General features: G+C 35.4%; 1 protein-coding gene across 2 annotated transcripts; it reads left to right on the top strand.

The window, feature by feature from the left end:
* The first annotated feature begins 923 nt into the window (after window positions 1-923).
* Window positions 924-17,419, top strand: LOC130447585 (uncharacterized). 2 transcript variants are annotated; one of them, XM_056784470.1, is made up of 7 exons: window positions 924-1,024; window positions 3,235-3,552; window positions 6,135-6,423; window positions 8,459-8,716; window positions 9,645-9,807; window positions 10,536-10,751; window positions 14,828-17,419. In XM_056784470.1, exons 1-7 carry the CDS (start codon window positions 998-1,000, stop codon window positions 14,853-14,855), a joined length of 1,299 nt encoding a protein of 432 aa, XP_056640448.1. In that variant the 5' UTR covers window positions 924-997; the 3' UTR covers window positions 14,856-17,419. The 2 variants fall into 2 exon arrangements, with proteins under 2 accessions (XP_056640448.1, XP_056640449.1); XM_056784471.1 differs by having other exon boundaries at window positions 930-1,024; window positions 10,551-10,751.
* Window positions 17,420-17,485: the final 66 nt, after the last annotated feature.

Below are 17,485 nucleotides of genomic sequence, written 5' to 3'. Positions count from 1 at the left end.
GTCTTAACTCTTTTCCCAGGCAAACAGAATGTTCATCGCTTTCTTTTCTTTCTTTCCAATTTTATGGTCTCTCCAAAAGCTCCTGTCAACTCAATTTTTAGAGCTAGTGCAATGCTCATTAGCAGTGGTGTGGGCAGTCTTCGATTATAGCATCGCGATATCATATAAGGTTCACATAAAGACTGAGCAAGGCCTTTCAAGACACTGTACTGGATCAAAGATTATATACTCGATAGATCCGTCACTCTGCATAAAAATTTGATACTAACGACATCTCTCAGACTGGCTCCGTACCAAGGAAAAAGATTTCTATAATCAAAGATTTGATCTAAGGTTCATATCCATGCTAACTACGCGGGAAATTTGAAAATAACTCGAGTAAACTGGACTTTGAAAATTCAACCTGGATCCATTGGATCCACAATTATAGTTAAGGATTAAGAAGAGTGTTGGGTATTGTTTCTTTATAGAACTGAACCCTTATAGGCGTAGTAAGGAAGATGTTTGTCATGTATTACAAGAGGAAAATGACCTAATCTCTTCAGCAACCCTGTTTAAACCACGGTCAAGATATGTTTTCGAAATTTTACCCAAACTGTTTCATGTACGGTGCCGCATTTGACAAAATGATCAAAAAACATGCGAAAGTAAGAAAGAGTCTCTTGTACAAATCTGACCTCTGTCAGTGTCAGTTTTTCTAGCTCTTCAGAAGCAATTGAGTAAGATTTTGGTCACTAGAAACAACTCAGGAGATTTTTGCACAGACTACATTCAATATGAATGATGCTAATCCACAATATGCAAACGGTAAATACACCATATGGATGGTGAACTCTAAAACTTTTTTCTTGTACGTAAATTAACCGAATTAACCCTTAAAAAAAGTAGGCGTACGCCTTTAATAAAAGGACCTGCGCCCGAACAGCGTCCTATTTGCTTCTACCAAAAGTGCCGATATAGAGTTAATGTTTTTACAATGTCATAGTGAAGAATATGAATGAAGCCGAATTCTCTCTATATCCAGGTAATTAATTTCTTGATTTAGTATATTAAATTTCGTTTTATAAATAACACGAATGTTTGAAATTTAAGTACACGTAAGTGTGTCAAAAGGTTAAGGGTAGGTTATGAAACTTTACATTCGTCTAAATCGAAATCAACAAAATATTTCTCAACCGAAAATGTCGATTATAAACTTGTTAACATTGTTAGTTGGTGTAGAAATATTCAGCTGGTTTTTAGGTTTATTTGGAAAGCATTAGTTAATTAAATTTCACACCCATAGGGGTTACAATTACTCGGGGTTTTTGGCTCTAGTTTCAGAGTCTTTAAAAATATCTTTCAACTAGACCGAGAATTATTCTTGGGTAAACACATATAATGCTCAGCATTCTTGAGACTTTAAATATAAGGGATTGTTTGAAAAATCCAGGTACATATCATCATACATTACCAGGGAGTCAGTAAAAATTGTTCGCGATAAAAAAAATGGATCTTGCGTTGTCGTTATGGATCGAAGACCGAACCAAAAAATGGTACTTTTGAGTAATCCAATGATCCGGGAGAAGACAAAACGTCTTTACGCACTTTTTAAGCATTCTGGTGGTAGTTGCGGTGGTGCATATCCAGAGAAATTTGCAAACATAGTAGCTGATGAAGGATACAAACCTGAGCAAGACTCTAATGCAGACGAAACTGCACTGTTTTGGAAGAGAATTCCAAACAAAACAATCATTTATAAAAGCGAAGATTCTGCTCCTGGATTCAAGACAGCAATGGATAGAGTTACTCTGCTGCTATGTTCTAATGCATCTGGATATTGTGTCATTGAACTACTGATTCTTTGATGGATAACCGAACCAAAAAATGGTACTTTTGAGTAAGCCAATGATCCGGGAGAAGACAAAACGTCTTTACGCACTTTTTAAGCATTCTGGTGGTAGTTGCGGTGGTGCATATCCAGAGAAATTTGCAAACATAGTAGCTGATGAAGGATACAAACCTGAGCAAGACTCTAATGCAGACGAAACTGCACTGTTTTGGAAGAGAATTCCAAACAAAACAATCATTTATAAAAGCGAAGATTCTGCTCCTGGATTCAAGACAGCAATGGATAGAGTTACTCTGCTGCTATGTTCTAATGCATCTGGATATTGTGTCATTGAACTACTGATTCTTTGATGGATAACCGAACCAAAAAATGGTACTTTTGAGTAAGCCAATGATCCGGGAGAAGACAAAACGTCTTTACGCACTTTTTAAGCATTCTGGTGGTAGTTGCGGTGGTGCATATCCAGAGAAATTTGCAAACATAGTAGCTGATGAAGGATACAAACCTGAGCAAGTCTTTAATGCAGACGAAACTGCACTGTTTTGGAAGAGAATTCCAAACAAACAATCATTTATAAAAGCGAAGATTCTGCTCCTGGATTCAAGACAGCAATGGATAGAGTTACTCTGCTGCTATGTTCTAATGCATCTGGATATTGTGTCATTGAACTACTGATTCTTTGATGGATAACCGAACCAAAAAATGGTACTTTTGAGTAAGCCAATGATCCGGGAGAAGACAAAACGTCTTTACGCACTTTTTAAGCATTCTGGTGGTAGTTGCGGTGGTGCATATCCAGGTGGAGGATTTCAAGCGTCGGAAGGTTGATTCAATAAGTTCAAAGTGAGACAATCGTTGCATATAGCATTAAACTCATTGGAAAAGGCGCATCTGCAGACGCTGCTGCAGCAGAAAGATTTCCAGAGAAATTTGCAAACATGGTAGCTGATGAAGGATACAAACCTAAGCAAAACTCTAATGCAGACGAAACTGCACTGTTTTGGAAGAGAATTTCAAACAAAACAAGGAATAATCCAGGCCTTTAAGATCTATTACATTAGACAAACTCTCCAAAATCATATTGGATAATATGGAAATAGGTTTGAACAGTTAGAATCAAGTGACGTTCTCAGGAGTTGCTTGAATCGCAAGATGAAGATTTGACCGAAGCCGACTTGGAGGAAATGTTAAATTCACATCCCGTTGAAGAAGACGCTTCAACAAGCGCTTGCAACGTGACATTTAATTTGGAAAATCTTAGTGAAGGTTTAAAAATAACAAATTAATTTTTCAGAGGCAGATTTGCTAATGCCATTGCTGAATATCGGTCTGAATTGAAAGACGAAGCAAGAAAAAAATACAAAATTTAAACTTTAAACCATTACAAATGTTCCTGTTTGCAGGTAACTATTCTGTTCGTGTTATCTTTGATACCATGGCCGGGACCTTCGGTTTTCAAGATATCTTGTCCAAGAGATAATGCTAGAATAGTGAGAAAGATAATACAAACAAAATGGCTACCAGTTTTAGAAAAATTTAAAGTTACTCTACCATTAGAATGTCCTTTTCATCCTATGAGAGACATATTCGGACCACAACAAGCGGCCAAAAAACAACACAGAGCTTCGCAGTGGACTTGCGGTATTTGCGGAAAATCTTTCTTCGAAGAAAAATATTTAGATATGCATTTTGACAATCGACACAAGGAATTTATAAATGTGGTAAGTTTTGTTCAAATATTCACGAATTATATCACTTGATAACCATATACTTCTAGGCAAGTTTCCAATAACTTTTGTAGATGTTTTCTGTTTGTTGTGGGATTGTGGAAATTAAAACTTTTGAATAGTATTTATCATCGTGGACTTGATCAATCAAGGATTGTACTTTACTGTCTTAAATTTTGTATGAATCATTAAATTTGACCCAAAATAAAACATTTCAACTTTTGTTCAAATATTTTTCCAATGTTATACAGTCACCCGACAAAATGTTTTTCGTGTTAACGTCCACACATCGCCCAATTAAAAGTTACTTCTCTAACGCCCATATTTTTTCTATTGAGTTTAGCTTCTAGGCAAGTTTCCAATAATTTTGATTGTTTTCTGTTTGTTGTGGGATTGTGGAAATTAAAACTTTTGAATAGTATTTATCATCGTGGACTTGATCAATCAAGGATTGTACTTTACTGTCTTAAATTTTGTATGAATCATTAAATTTGACCCAAAATAAAACATTTCAACTTTTGTTCAAATATTTTTCCAATGTTATACAGTCACCCGACAAAATGTTTTTCGTGTTAACGTCCACACATCGCCCAATTAAAAGTTACTTCTCTAACGCCCATATTTTTTCTATTGAGTTTAGCTTCTAGGCAAGTTTCCAATAATTTTGATTGTTTTCTGTTTGTTGTGGGATTGTGGAAATTAAAACTTTTGAATAGTATTTATCATCGTGGACTTGATCAATCAAGGATTGTACTTTACTGTCTTAAATTTTGTATGAATCATTAAATTTGACCCAAAATAAAACATTTCAACTTTTGTTCAAATATTTTTCCAATGTTATACAGTCACCCGACAAAATGTTTTTCGTGTTAACGTCCACACATCGCCCAATTAAAAGTTACTTCTCTAACGCCCATATTTTTTCTATTGAGTTTAGCTTCTAGGCAAGTTTCCAATAATTTTGATTGTTTTCTGTTTGTTGTGGGATTGTGGAAATTAAAACTTTTGAATAGTATTTATCATCGTGATCTTGATCAATCAAGGATTGTACTTTACTGTCTTAAATTTTGTATGAATCATTAAATTTGACCCAAAATAAAACATTTCAACTTTTGTTCAAATATTTTTCCAATGTTATACAGTCACCCGACAAAATGTTTTTCGTGTTAACGTCCACACATCGCCCAATTAAAAGTTACTTCTCTAACGCCCTTATTTTTTCTATTGAGTTTAGCTTCTAGGCAAGTTTCCAATAACTTTGATTGTTTTCTGTTTGTTGTGGGATTGTGGAAATTAAAACTTTTGAATAGTATTTATCATCGTGATCTTGATCAATCAAGGATTGTACTTTAGTGTCTTAAATTTTGTATGAATCATTAAATTTGACCCACAATAAAACATTTCAACTTTTGTACAAATATTTTTCCAATGTTATACAGTCACCCGCCAAAATGTTTTTCGTGTTAACGTCCACACATCGCCCAATTAAAAGTTACTTCTCTAACGCCCATATTTTTTCTATTGGGCTTAGCTTCTAGGCAAGTTTCCAATTACTTTGATATGATATAAACAAGGTATGATGAAAAAAGCAACAAATAATTTGTTGTATCGTTATTTTTGTAGTTGTTCTCTGTTGCTAGACAAATTTATAATCTGTAGAAGGTCTTTCATAGAAAACGTGTTATACCTTGACGTCGCTCACACAACTTAATGTTTGTTGTGGGATTGTGGAAATTCAATACCAAGGTGTATTTCAATACGTCACCCGAGCTTTTGAATACTTGGTATTTATCATAGTGTAATTGATTAATCGATTGTATTCTTGAACTTTTATACAAATATTTTTTCAAAGTTATACAGTAACCTCTTTTCTATTGAGCTTAGCTCTGGATGATAGTGTGGAATAGGCTGTAACTGTGTATTGTGATATGTAATAGTCTCCGGTTTTCATTCTGGATTCAAAAATTGTAAATGTCTTAGTTATAAATCCTGCTCCACCTCCAGCATGTAAGATAATAAGCCTTTGATCTTTGGACACAGGTGTTTTTAAGCATCTATTTTTACAATCGTCGTCCCATGCTTCTATGTCGTATTTCGTCATTAAAACTTCTTTCCTGTTAACTTTATTTGTTTTTTATTTAAATTCCATCCTATTTTGCTAGTAAAATTGATCCCAGTTTCATTTTTTACTGATTTTGGCAAACAAATGCTGTTGTACCATTCAGAATTGACCGTTCTACGTTGCTCTAATGGAACGGTGTGACATGTCCAGTTATTCCAGACTATCATTTGCTTCGAAGTGCTTTGTGCGCAAACAACTTTCGTTGGATCTGGCTCATCTTGAAAGACCTTTATAGTCAATTGTTGTTTAACTTGGGATCCGTATTTCTAGATCCATAATTCGTCTTTGAAGCACGGCGATTGAATTTTTTCAGCATTTCTTCACACCAAATGACACAAGTGTTTGTCTTCAAACCAGTCCTCCTTGTTACAAAAGTACCAATGTGAAGACGCTGTAGGTCTCCCCGCATAAATTGTAACAAACGGCTGTAACGAATACATCCGAATTGTTTCAGGCTGAAGACGCAGTGTGCCTTGCCGACTATTGCGACATCATGAGATGTGATGTTTTGAAGAGCCAAGACCTAAAATCGGTTTATCAAGAGCAAGAAAACACTGATATTGAAATTTGGCGAGAAGCTTCGGCATATTCGAAAGCATTGGCAACTTCGAGTCCTCGACATATAGCGAAATATACTTTTAAAAATGGCAATTATCCGCACATGCAGAAACATGCTAAAAATGATGCCAGTATCAAGAGACATTGCCAGAAAAATGAGGCGACTGAATCTACGAATAGTAACCGTTAGTATTAAAAATCAAATATCATAATAGTCATAATTAATATAGGGGAAGTCGAGGCAAAGCGGCCCCTAGGGTCAAAATGGCTTCTCTTTAGCGTCCTAAACTAACCAGTATGTCTTCAAATGAATATGTTTGTTTATTTGACCTTTCAAAGTTTCTTTAACACGTGTTGGTAATATTTAGATGTAAGCTCGTAAGCATTTTAGCCTAATCTAATCTAAAATCTAAAAAGTATTTTATTAAATCAAAGTAAATCAAAGATAACTTACAGAAAACGAAACTAATACTGCGTGTTTTTTGTTAACTTAGTTTTTACGAGTATATTGGATCACATTAGGGGGCAAAGTGGTTTTTTAGTTGTGGGATAAAGTGGACATAAATTTTGGTATGTTATAAAGAAAATTACGCTGAACAAGAATATGTATATATATAGGACGCGGAAATCATCCCTTCAGGTACTTTTTTGCGTTTAAAGAATCAAATAATTCTAATGATTTTTCAGTGATTGTAATATTTAAATTAATCGTCGAAACCTAACCTAACCTAACCTAATAACTTAACCTAACCTACATACTTCTCTACAAAATGAAATCTAATCAAAAGCAGGAGTTGCTGTTATTGAAATCTCATGGTTTTTTCTTGATGAGGTGGTCGGCAATAAATAAAATAAGCTATGATTCTACATACAGTTTGTATATCTATTTTATCATCAAGAAAAAAACCTTGTGATTGGATTTCATTTTGCAGAGAAGTATGTAGGTTAGGTTAAGTTATTAGGTTAGGATAAGTTAGGTTAGGTTAAGTTATTAGGTTAGGATAAGTTAGGTTAGGTTAGATTAGTTAAGGTTTCGACGATTTATTTAAATATTACAATCACTGAAAAATCATTACAATTATTTGATTCTTTAAACGCAAAAAAGTACCTGAAGGGATGATTTCCGCGTCCTATATATATACATATTCTTGTTCAGCGTAATTTTCTTTATAACATACCAAAATTTTAACGAAATCGAAGGGGTGTAAGTTAAACTATATAATAACTAGCTTCTTGCTGTCCCAGTCCAACAATCCTTATTCATACTTGTTTACAACGGTGCTAATTAGAGGCCACTGACCCCTAGAAAAGAATATTTGCCTGATCCATCACTATCAGTTAGCGATCAAACGTCAATCGATACACATCTCCCTTAAACAAACAAGAAAATGGACACAACAAGTGATAAAGCTACACAAGCGACAAGGCCAGAGTCAGCAAGAAGTGGCCAGTGCGCTGAACATGAGTCAGTCTGCTGTTTCCAAAGTTGATCGTCGTTACCAAGAGACTGATTAAGTTAGTTAGTCGAAGACGCGATTCCGAAAGAAAAAGATGACCGATTCATTCCATGATCAGCTCCGAGCAGCCCGTGTACGATTAGCCAGAGAACATGTTAATTGGACTGAGTCTCAATGAGACCCCATTCTCTCTCAGACGAAAGCGGAATGTGTCTGTATGGATAGAAGAGGAAAACAGGAAACCTGGTGATCCGCGCGGTGTTCCGTATCTTTTGGTGGATGTTCCTCGCTAGTTTGGGCGGGCATTTCAATGGAATTCAATTGAATTTTGCGGTGGAGCGGATACATAGAAGAAATTTTAGGAGATTCGTCGTTCCTTACGCTGGTTTCGTCGACGAAAACTTCAACATAATGTAAGACAATTCCTGTCCACATACTGCAGGTTTCGTTCATACAGGATGTCGTCGAAATGGTTTGTCAAGCGCGTTGCTTGGACCTCAAAATGGGATAGCATCGATGGGAAGCTGGGTCAATTCCAAATGAATTATTATTTTGACGAAATTGAGCTTGTATTTTCTTTACTGTATAACAATATAGACCACTCATTCCAAAGCTAAAACTATTTGCTTTGAGATGCTATAATCTGAAAAAAAATAAAGCTACAGATTTTTTGCTAGAATCTTTTGACCGCGGACGTGCGACTTGTATCGATTTGTTACTCACGAGTATTCCCGACTAATACAATTTACGAATTATTTTCCAGAAGAACGAAACGGCGGCAACAACAAAGATGACAAATCCCAAAACAACTCCAACAACGTATGTCAGAGCGATTTGGTTGATTCGGCCTTGCCTGCACCTGACAATAGACAACAACGATTTGCCGAATTGCAAAAACTCAAAGCCCATTGTAAGCCGGAAGAACTACAAAAAATCAAAACGAAATGCGAAATTTTAGTTAGAGATTGCATAGGTGGTTTACTCTTACAATTATCTTTAAAAGATTTCAAAGAAGTTGAAGGTACGTCATTATTCATATTGAATTGTTCTCACTTATTTAAAAAAATATCTAACAAACTTCTAGATAATTCGGATTATAGAATGCCATCCAATACGGCAGCCATTTTGACACATTATCACCGAGTACGGGGCTATTTGAGATAAACTTTCGGCACTAACGAAAGGTTTTTTGATATAAATTATTTGATCCAACATTAATTCGAATTAAAAAAATCCCAAGGTCCTATTTCCGATAATTAAGCGGGTGCGTCTCGGCACGCTCTCCGTCAGTGGTAAAGGGATTAGTTCGCCTGTGTAGCGACTTACCTTGTAACTAATTCGTTGTTCGGTCCAAGACCGAGAAACTAAACTATTTCACCTTTATTGTCAATCAAATAAAATTGTAGGAAATATAATAAATAAACAACCTTTTACATTTTTTTTATAAAACGTTTATTATGTGTACAATTTTACTTATTTACTGAAATTAACATGAGAAAATTTATATAAATTCAATCAAAATTATATTTACAAACAATTAACTACAACTAAGCACAAGGGGGGTTTATTTGGACAACCCGGGCCGGGGTTTTTTTATGAGGGATGTTCATAATTATACCGTATTCTAACTTCTAAAAGTCGATTCAAAAAATGAACAAAAATTAAATAAAAATGCCCCCCAAGAAATTGTGTCTATAAAAACAGTCAAAACATAACGTAAACAACTTATAAAAACAATACAAGAAAATGCCATCCAAAAAATGTACACGGCGCATCCGCCAAACTTTAAGTCTTATTGAGATTGAACAAATGGTGAGCAAAGCAGCAAATGAAATAATTGAGTGGATATAATGAATCAAATATATTTAAAACTTTTTCCCTTTGGAAATTATTGTTTCAAAATAAGAATTGTTCCTAATGACGCTGTATATTGTCGATTTTTTTTCTAGACGAACTCAACAGAGCAGTTTGTTGGTACCTCACTTGCGACAGATACTGGGAGGATTCCCAATCGGATATTAGAAGTTTTCCATGGGGCCTTCTTTGTATGATAATTATGGTCACTTCATTGGGTATTTGTATGTGCTACTATATTATTTGGGTTTTATTTGAGTAAGTTACATATTATAGAGCTTAAATACACTTAAATTCTCTTTTAGCCGGTTACTGCTCTTGAGGTTTTCTAGCGCACATCAACAGTTGTTATATTTATTCCAAATATTCAACAAATACAAAAAATTTCAAGGTTATGTTTGGTATTCGAATTTATGTTCGTCCTTTCTGGTGTGAGATTTCAAAAATTAAACGATGTGTTTCTAAAAGACATCAGACAAGATCAAGTCAGTCGTCGACAAGCAGAACATCAGACGTGATTGAGCGAGTACGAAACATTCAAGAGATCGGCGAGTGACTCTACGATTGAGGAATTGAAGGAACTCGAAGCGCACCATGGTCTGCAAAGATTTGGGTAAGAGGAAGAATATCTTTCCGATTTGTACCGCAGGCGAACAGAAAGCAAAACTGATGGAATCAACATCACAGAGGATTAGACTCGGTGCTACTACGGATTCCAAACTGCAATCGATTGAATAACGTTCCCAGTGATACAAAAAGTGTCGCTGATGAAATGCAATATACAATAACCTAACCAAAATACATATACTCCTCCCAAAAGACGCTAGTTTTGAGGGTTTTGTATCCTACTTACCTCCACATCTTTTTCCGAGGTTATTGGGTACCTATAAGTACCTTTAGGTACAATAGACTTTGTTTTTTAGTATTCTTGTTGGGCTTTTGAGAAACCTCTTGTGCTGCAGTGACCGATTCTAACCCCCTGATAGTAAAAACTTTTTTAGTACTGACGACGTCAGCGTTACTAGTGCTAGCATTACTGATAGGTCAACTCCATCTCCGGCTCATGCATTGAGGCACGATCTGCACCAAAATATGGACGGAAATCAAATATATACCGAAGACTATTATCTAGCACCTGATAAAGATAATGAATATATTTATGTTACATACCCTCCTGACTTGAAGAGAAGACTCCTCGAAAGGTGGGTGACAATGTTTATAGAATTAGTTTCTGTTATTGCATATTTAGAAATTATATTTCACGTATTCAATAATTATTGTAAGTAAATATGTGTTTTAATACATCGGGTATTTTACCGCTTCATAATACATACAACCACTGAAGGCGCTAAGCGATTCGAGGCCCTCTTGGCACTATTTTCAGTTAACTCAGTAAGATATTGGCGAAGGACACATGCGTCATGTCCAAACAGCCATTTTAATTTGTTTTTCAGATCTCAATTCAGTTTGCGATTATTATATCCAGTGTTTTGTTCTTGTTATTACGAGGTCTGCTACTCAAGTTTCGAGATATGGCAACACTGATGTGAATATGTCAAATCTGACATCATATCAGTCATCATAAAGTTTGACATTTTTAATGGTGAACGTATTCAGAACGAGTTGGGCCTTAGTTCCACTGGCATACTTTCAATATTTAGCTGTCAAAACGATTTCTTCGCGTTGGATACTTCATAATTTATCAATCGCTCGTGTCCAAACAGCCATTTTAATTTGTTTTTCAGATCTCAATTCAGTTTGCGATTATTATATCCAGTGTTTTGTTCTTGTTATTACGAGGTCTGCTACTTAAGTTTCGAGATATGGCAACACTGATGTGAATATGTCAAATCTGACATCATATCAGTCATCAGTCATCACAAAGTTTGACATTTTTAATGGTGAACGTATTCAGAACGAGTTGGGTATTAGTTCCACTGGCATACTTTCAATATTTAGCTGTCAAAACGATTTCTTCGCGTTGGATACTTCATAATTTATCAATCGCTCGTGTCCAAACAGCCATTTTAATTTGTTTTTCAGATCTCAATTCAGTTTGCGATTATTATATCCAGTGTTTTGTTCTTGTTATTACGAGGTCTGCTACTTAAGTTTCGAGATATGGCAACACTGATGTGAATATGTCAAATCTGACATCATATCAGTCATCAGTCATCATAAAGTTTGACATTTTTAATGGTGAACGTACTCAGAACGAGTTGGGCATTAGTTCCACTGGCATACGTTCAATATTTAGCTGTCAAAACGATTTGTTCGCGTTGGATACTTCATAATTTGGCAATCGCTCGTGTCCAAACAGCCATTTTAATTTGTTTTTCAGATCTCAATTCAGTTTGCGATTATTATATCCAGTGTTTTGTTCTTGTTATTACGAGGTCTGCTACTTAAGTTTCGAGATATGGCAACACTGATGTGAATATGTCAAATCTGACATCATATCAGTCATCAGTCATCACAAAGTTTGACATTTTTAATGGTGAACGTATTCAGAACGAGTTGGGTATTAGTTCCACTGGCATACTTTCAATATTTAGCTGTCAAAACGATTTCTTCGCGTTGGATACTTCATAATTTATCAATCGCTCGTGTCCAAACAGCCATTTTAATTTGTTTTTCAGATCTCAATTCAGTTTGCGATTATTATATCCAGTGTTTTGTTCTTGTTATTACGAGGTCTGCTACTTAAGTTTCGAGATATGGCAACACTGATGTGAATATGTCAAATCTGACATCATATCAGTCATCAGTCATCATAAAGTTTGACATTTTTAATGGTGAACGTACTCAGAACGAGTTGGGCATTAGTTCCACTGGCATACGTTCAATATTTAGCTGTCAAAACGATTTGTTCGCGTTGGATACTTCATAATTTGGCAATCGCTCGTGTCCAAACAGCCATTTTAATTTGTTTTTCAGATCTCAATTCAGTTTGCGATTATTATATCCAGTGTTTTGTTCTTGTTATTACGAGGTCTGCTACTTAAGTTTCGAGATATGGCAACACTGATGTGAATATGTCAAATCTGACATCATATCAGTCATCAGTCATCACAAAGTTTGACATTTTTAATGGTGAACGTATTCAGAACGAGTTGGGTATTAGTTCCACTGGCATACTTTCAATATTTAGCTGTCAAAACGATTTCTTCGCGTTGGATACTTCATAATTTATCAATCGCTCGTGTCCAAACAGCCATTTTAATTTGTTTTTCAGATCTCAATTCAGTTTGCGATTATTATATCCAGTGTTTTGTTCTTGTTATTACGAGGTCTGCTACTTAAGTTTCGAGATATGGCAACACTGATGTGAATATGTCAAATCTGACATCATATCAGTCATCATAAAGTTTGACATTTTTAATGGTGAACGTACTCAGAACGAGTTGGGCATTAGTTCCACTGGCATACGTTCAATATTTAGCTGTCAAAACGATTTGTTCGCGTTGGATACTTCATAATTTGGCAATCGCTCGTGACCAAACAGCCATTTTAATTTGTTTTTCAGATCTCAATTCAGTTTGCGATTATTATATCCAGTGTTTTGTTCTTGTTATTACGAGGTCTGCTACTTAAGTTTCGAGATATGGCAACACTGATGTGAATATGTCAAATCTGACATCATATCAGTCATCAGTCATCATAAAGTTTGACATTTTTAATGGTGAACGTACTCAGAACGAGTTGGGCCTTAGTTCCACTGGCATACGTTCAATATTTAGCTGTCAAAACGATTTGTTCGCGTTGGATACTTCATAATTTGGCAATCGCTCAAAAAGAAGCTTGTGTCGATTAGTGCTAAAAAATGCTGAAAAAATTCAATCCTGGTGCTTCAAAAGATGTCTTTAATAGGCGACGAATCATAGATCTAAGCGTATATAAACTAAACAACAATCGATTGTAAGGGTCTTTTAAGATTAGAACCAAATCCAAAAAAAGTCGTTCGCCCACGAAGCATTTCGAAGCAAACGATTTTTCGAAATATATTTGGCATTTGTTTGCCAGATGTGTTCGAAAAATTAGGGAAACCAATCGCAGAAGACGAATCATTCTCGACCACGACAAACCACATGTTTTGGAGGTACCTCAATCGAAATTGAAAAAAATACTTCGACAGACAAAAAAATACAAATTTAGAAGCTTCAGTATTGGTAAATTTCGGTGTTTTTTTTTGCGACAAGACAAAAATCTCAAACAAAGAATAACCTATGGCACAGGAGAATTTGTGAGAGTCAAATAGGTAGCTAAATAACCTCTCCTGATGGCGAATTCATTTCGGTACACAGTGGTTCAAATACCCGTACATAATTACTCCTTAAAACCTTCAAAATAAATCAAGATCGTACGGTTTTTCATCCTCATCTATCGACTAGTTTAGTTGCTTTCTCAAAGACCGATCCATCCAAGTCAATATCGATGGTCACAACTCGAGAAAGATTCGAGGTGTTCCCCATAAATATATCCTGTCACCGACAATCTACTCTACAAAACTGCAAACGCCATCTATAAGTCGCCGATGATAGCACACAGTCATCCAAATCAGCCGCCGCCGAATCAGCAACCATCAACACCCATCTTGAAAACATGGAGCGAAGTAGGAGCGATCTGATGGAGTATAGAGCCAGGCTGCTGTTTTTACAAAGAAGGCTGGCGCTGTAGCTCAGGATTTGGTCCTGTCTGGACTCGAAATATCACAATCACTGCTTGTTGAGGTTAGGTTATAGTCACGTCGGAGATTTAGCCAAGGTGGTTTCACAGAAACGTGGATCCCTCTTAAATACCAAAAAACTATATCGCACGCGAGTTATATCACTGAATTAATCGATAAAAATCACCAAACAATCACATGTGTAAAACGCAAAGTTCAAAAATGCGGCAGCAGCTAAATACTTTTATGGATCTCTCGATAGGGAGGAACTTAAACGTTCCACAAGCTTTAATAGGCTAAGAATTATTGTTAATTTGCGATTAATCTGTGCGTTATAGACATGTGATTGTTTCGGGATTTTTAATCGATTTTTTTCGCTTAATACAGTGATATAACTCGCGTGCTAAAGTTTCTAAACACTCTGTACACTCGGCAACAGCTTCTAATCCTCTACTTAGCCCGGCAGGAACCACTAGAATTAATCGAGTGTAATAGGATGTTCGGATATTTTGGTTTAGCTTCGATAAAAAAATGCTTATGTAGTAAATTTCGATGTTTAACTAGTTTTTGTATTAATTTAGTTTACTAATTAGGATTCATATATTTTTCTAGCTGCTACAATCGAACTACCCGCTTGTGAGAAATAGACAACATCTTATAGATAGTTATTTTGAATTAGAAGCTCCTGTCCGTCTCGATTTAAATAATCTTCAAGTTTTTTTCGTACAAAAAGTAGATTAGTTAAAATTGTACAATTGGTTTTGCCAAAAAAATCTTTATATAAATATATATAATTATCTATAACATACGAATTTTTCATCGAATAGATTTTGCAGTTCATATTGATTAAATAAATATTTTAGATAAATATAACACACTGTTAATACGTTCAGTTACATCTGGCTGACTTGAGGACGGTTTGGCGCAGTTATTCTCTCCAATAAAAAAGATAATTTACTATAAAAACGGAATTCAGCAACGTCGTCATCGAACGAAAGTCATAAACTACTCAGAAAACATTCCTTTGGACATAGCACTTTCAGTATAATATTCACATAACTTTTCCTCGGTTTTTTTTAATTGATTGCACTCATTGCACAACGTAACTACCGATGCAATGCAAATATATTCATTCCATCAGAGATTAGAAGAGCCCTTCAAAGTATTTACACTAAGCTTGTCCATGAAGAAAGGTTCCCAACGAATTTTCACGTTTGAAACATGTTTATTGTCACTAGGGGTGGTTGCCACATGTAGCCGTTCGTTGTCATCCGTCAGCATTTTTGGGACCGCCCAAATCTTGACATAACCTAAGCGGTCTCTCAAAAGGTTGTGTTTACAGGAATTGCTGACCTCGCTAAGGTCCACCACCTTTCGATTTTTCACAATCACTTCGTCCGGAAACGATGACCAGTCAGAACTACTGTGTTTGCATCATTTTCTTTCTTTACAATCTCTGTCAACTGGTCATCTGACATTCTGTCCACGTGGTCCCTCCATTCCCTTCGTCGGTGTCTCGCCAATCTCACTACATGCTGGATGTCACATATCTCCCTTAGTTATAGTGTTCTCTGCTCTAGTCTTGGTTTACTTCAGGCATATCTGCATGTTAAAAACTTTCGCTATTTGTTTCCCATCCGGTATCCTCTTCCAGCTTGCTTTACCTCGTTTGTGATCTCATCCATTATGACGCCAAACAAGATAGGTCTGAGGCTGTCTCCTTGTCTGATGTGTTCAAGCTGTCTTAATAAAAAATTGGAAAACAACAAGAAATAGAAATATGATGCTAGACCCCTGGTCTGAAACAATCAAAGTTACTTTTTTCTTATTCTACTAACTGTACCCGAAAAAACCTTTCAGTTAAGCAAAGATGAGCTAAGGAGATATTCAATGGACACTGTCCAGTGAATTATTCCTTGAAGAACACCGGAAAAAACTCCCAATAACTCCTTTTAGGAAGAAAACAGCCAAGCACCTTCTCTCGGGATGCGGGGTGCTGTCTATGAAAATTTATTCTAAAATATTTATTTAATGTCGTATTTACCACATTTTTAGTTGTTTCCTTTATTATTCTGAATCATTTCCAGTTGAAATTATGGCGTTGCATGCACAATTTGTTATTTAGAAAGTACGTAGAGTAATAAATCATATAGTATGAACTTTTTTAAACCAGTTTCCCTTCGATATTTTTCAAGTAATCAACAAACTTAAAATGAGTCGAAATTTATTCTCAGAAATATTTATTTATGTACTCAAAAATTACTGTACGCGTTTGCTTATTACAGGTTTTCACAAAAGATTTGTCCTGATAGAAAATATTCTAATCCAACTTTCCCTAAATTCTTTATTTTATTACTCTACGTATTCTACGAATAGAGTAGATTTCAATTTTATTTAAAAGATTTTATACACGTTCACTTAGTTTTAAAAAATAAATATATTGTATATTGTATGTCTAGTTTTTAGTATTCCTTTACAAAATTAGAATAGTTAATTAGAATATTGAAATATTCAATATTGAATAATTGAAATCATTTACAAACACATCGAGACATGGTACTGATTGTATCACTGGCTCTAGTGAAAAAAGGCATAACTCGAAAACAATACTTTTTAGAAGATTGCTTACAATAAAATGAACTAAGGCCACAATATTTTTATCTAGAAATACTGCAATTCAATAATTTTTTCACAATTTATTAATATACAAAATTCAATAACGTTATTTCAAACATTTTCGTTGTAATAAAAAAGGTTAAACAAATTTTCAGTTAACAGCTAAAGATATTACTAACTAACTAACCTAACTAAAAAAGCATGGCCTGTCCGGCTGGATGTATATGGTGTCTTAGATGACTCTGTTTAGTTATAAGGTCAGTGACTAGTCGAATTTTGTGCCTGTTTTGGGTGGAGCAGTTTATTGGTAAGATGAAACATCCCATTTATGTATGCCTTTGCTTGGCACATAACATTCTTTCCATCTCCACAGAGTTTGTCGTGCAAGTTGACAACTCAGAGATGTAATAGCTACATTTCTAGCTACACCCAGTGTGGTTCTTAGCTCATGTATGTATGTAAATAGTAGCATGTTTCCCAAAGAAGAAAAATGCACCGGGGTAGCCTCTGCAGTAGCATGCTTCGGCAAGCCATTCATCCTGGTGTCAACCGGGTACATGTCCGACTGACACGTGATTGATATTATTACATAAAGGGAAAACTCACTTTCTAGATGTGCCTCGTATCTTATCTTTTAGTCCTTATATTTTGTGC

The sequence above is a fragment of the Diorhabda sublineata genome, chromosome 8 (genome assembly GCF_026230105.1).
Source record: "Diorhabda sublineata isolate icDioSubl1.1 chromosome 8, icDioSubl1.1, whole genome shotgun sequence".
Classification (NCBI taxonomy): Eukaryota; Metazoa; Arthropoda; class Insecta; order Coleoptera; family Chrysomelidae; genus Diorhabda; species Diorhabda sublineata.
This window is presented reverse-complemented; position numbering and strand designations above follow the sequence as displayed.

Bases quoted from the DNA above. Each gene is read 5' to 3' on its own strand.
- LOC130447585 (XM_056784470.1), top strand. From the start codon at position 998: ATGAAGCCGAATTCTCTCTATATCCAG. The intron at 1,025-3,234 runs GTAATTAATTTC...TCCTGTTTGCAG, and splicing joins CGAATTCTCTCTATATCCAG to GTAACTATTCTGTTCGTGTT. The intron at 6,424-8,458 runs GTTAGTATTAAA...ATTATTTTCCAG, and splicing joins TGAATCTACGAATAGTAACC to AAGAACGAAACGGCGGCAAC.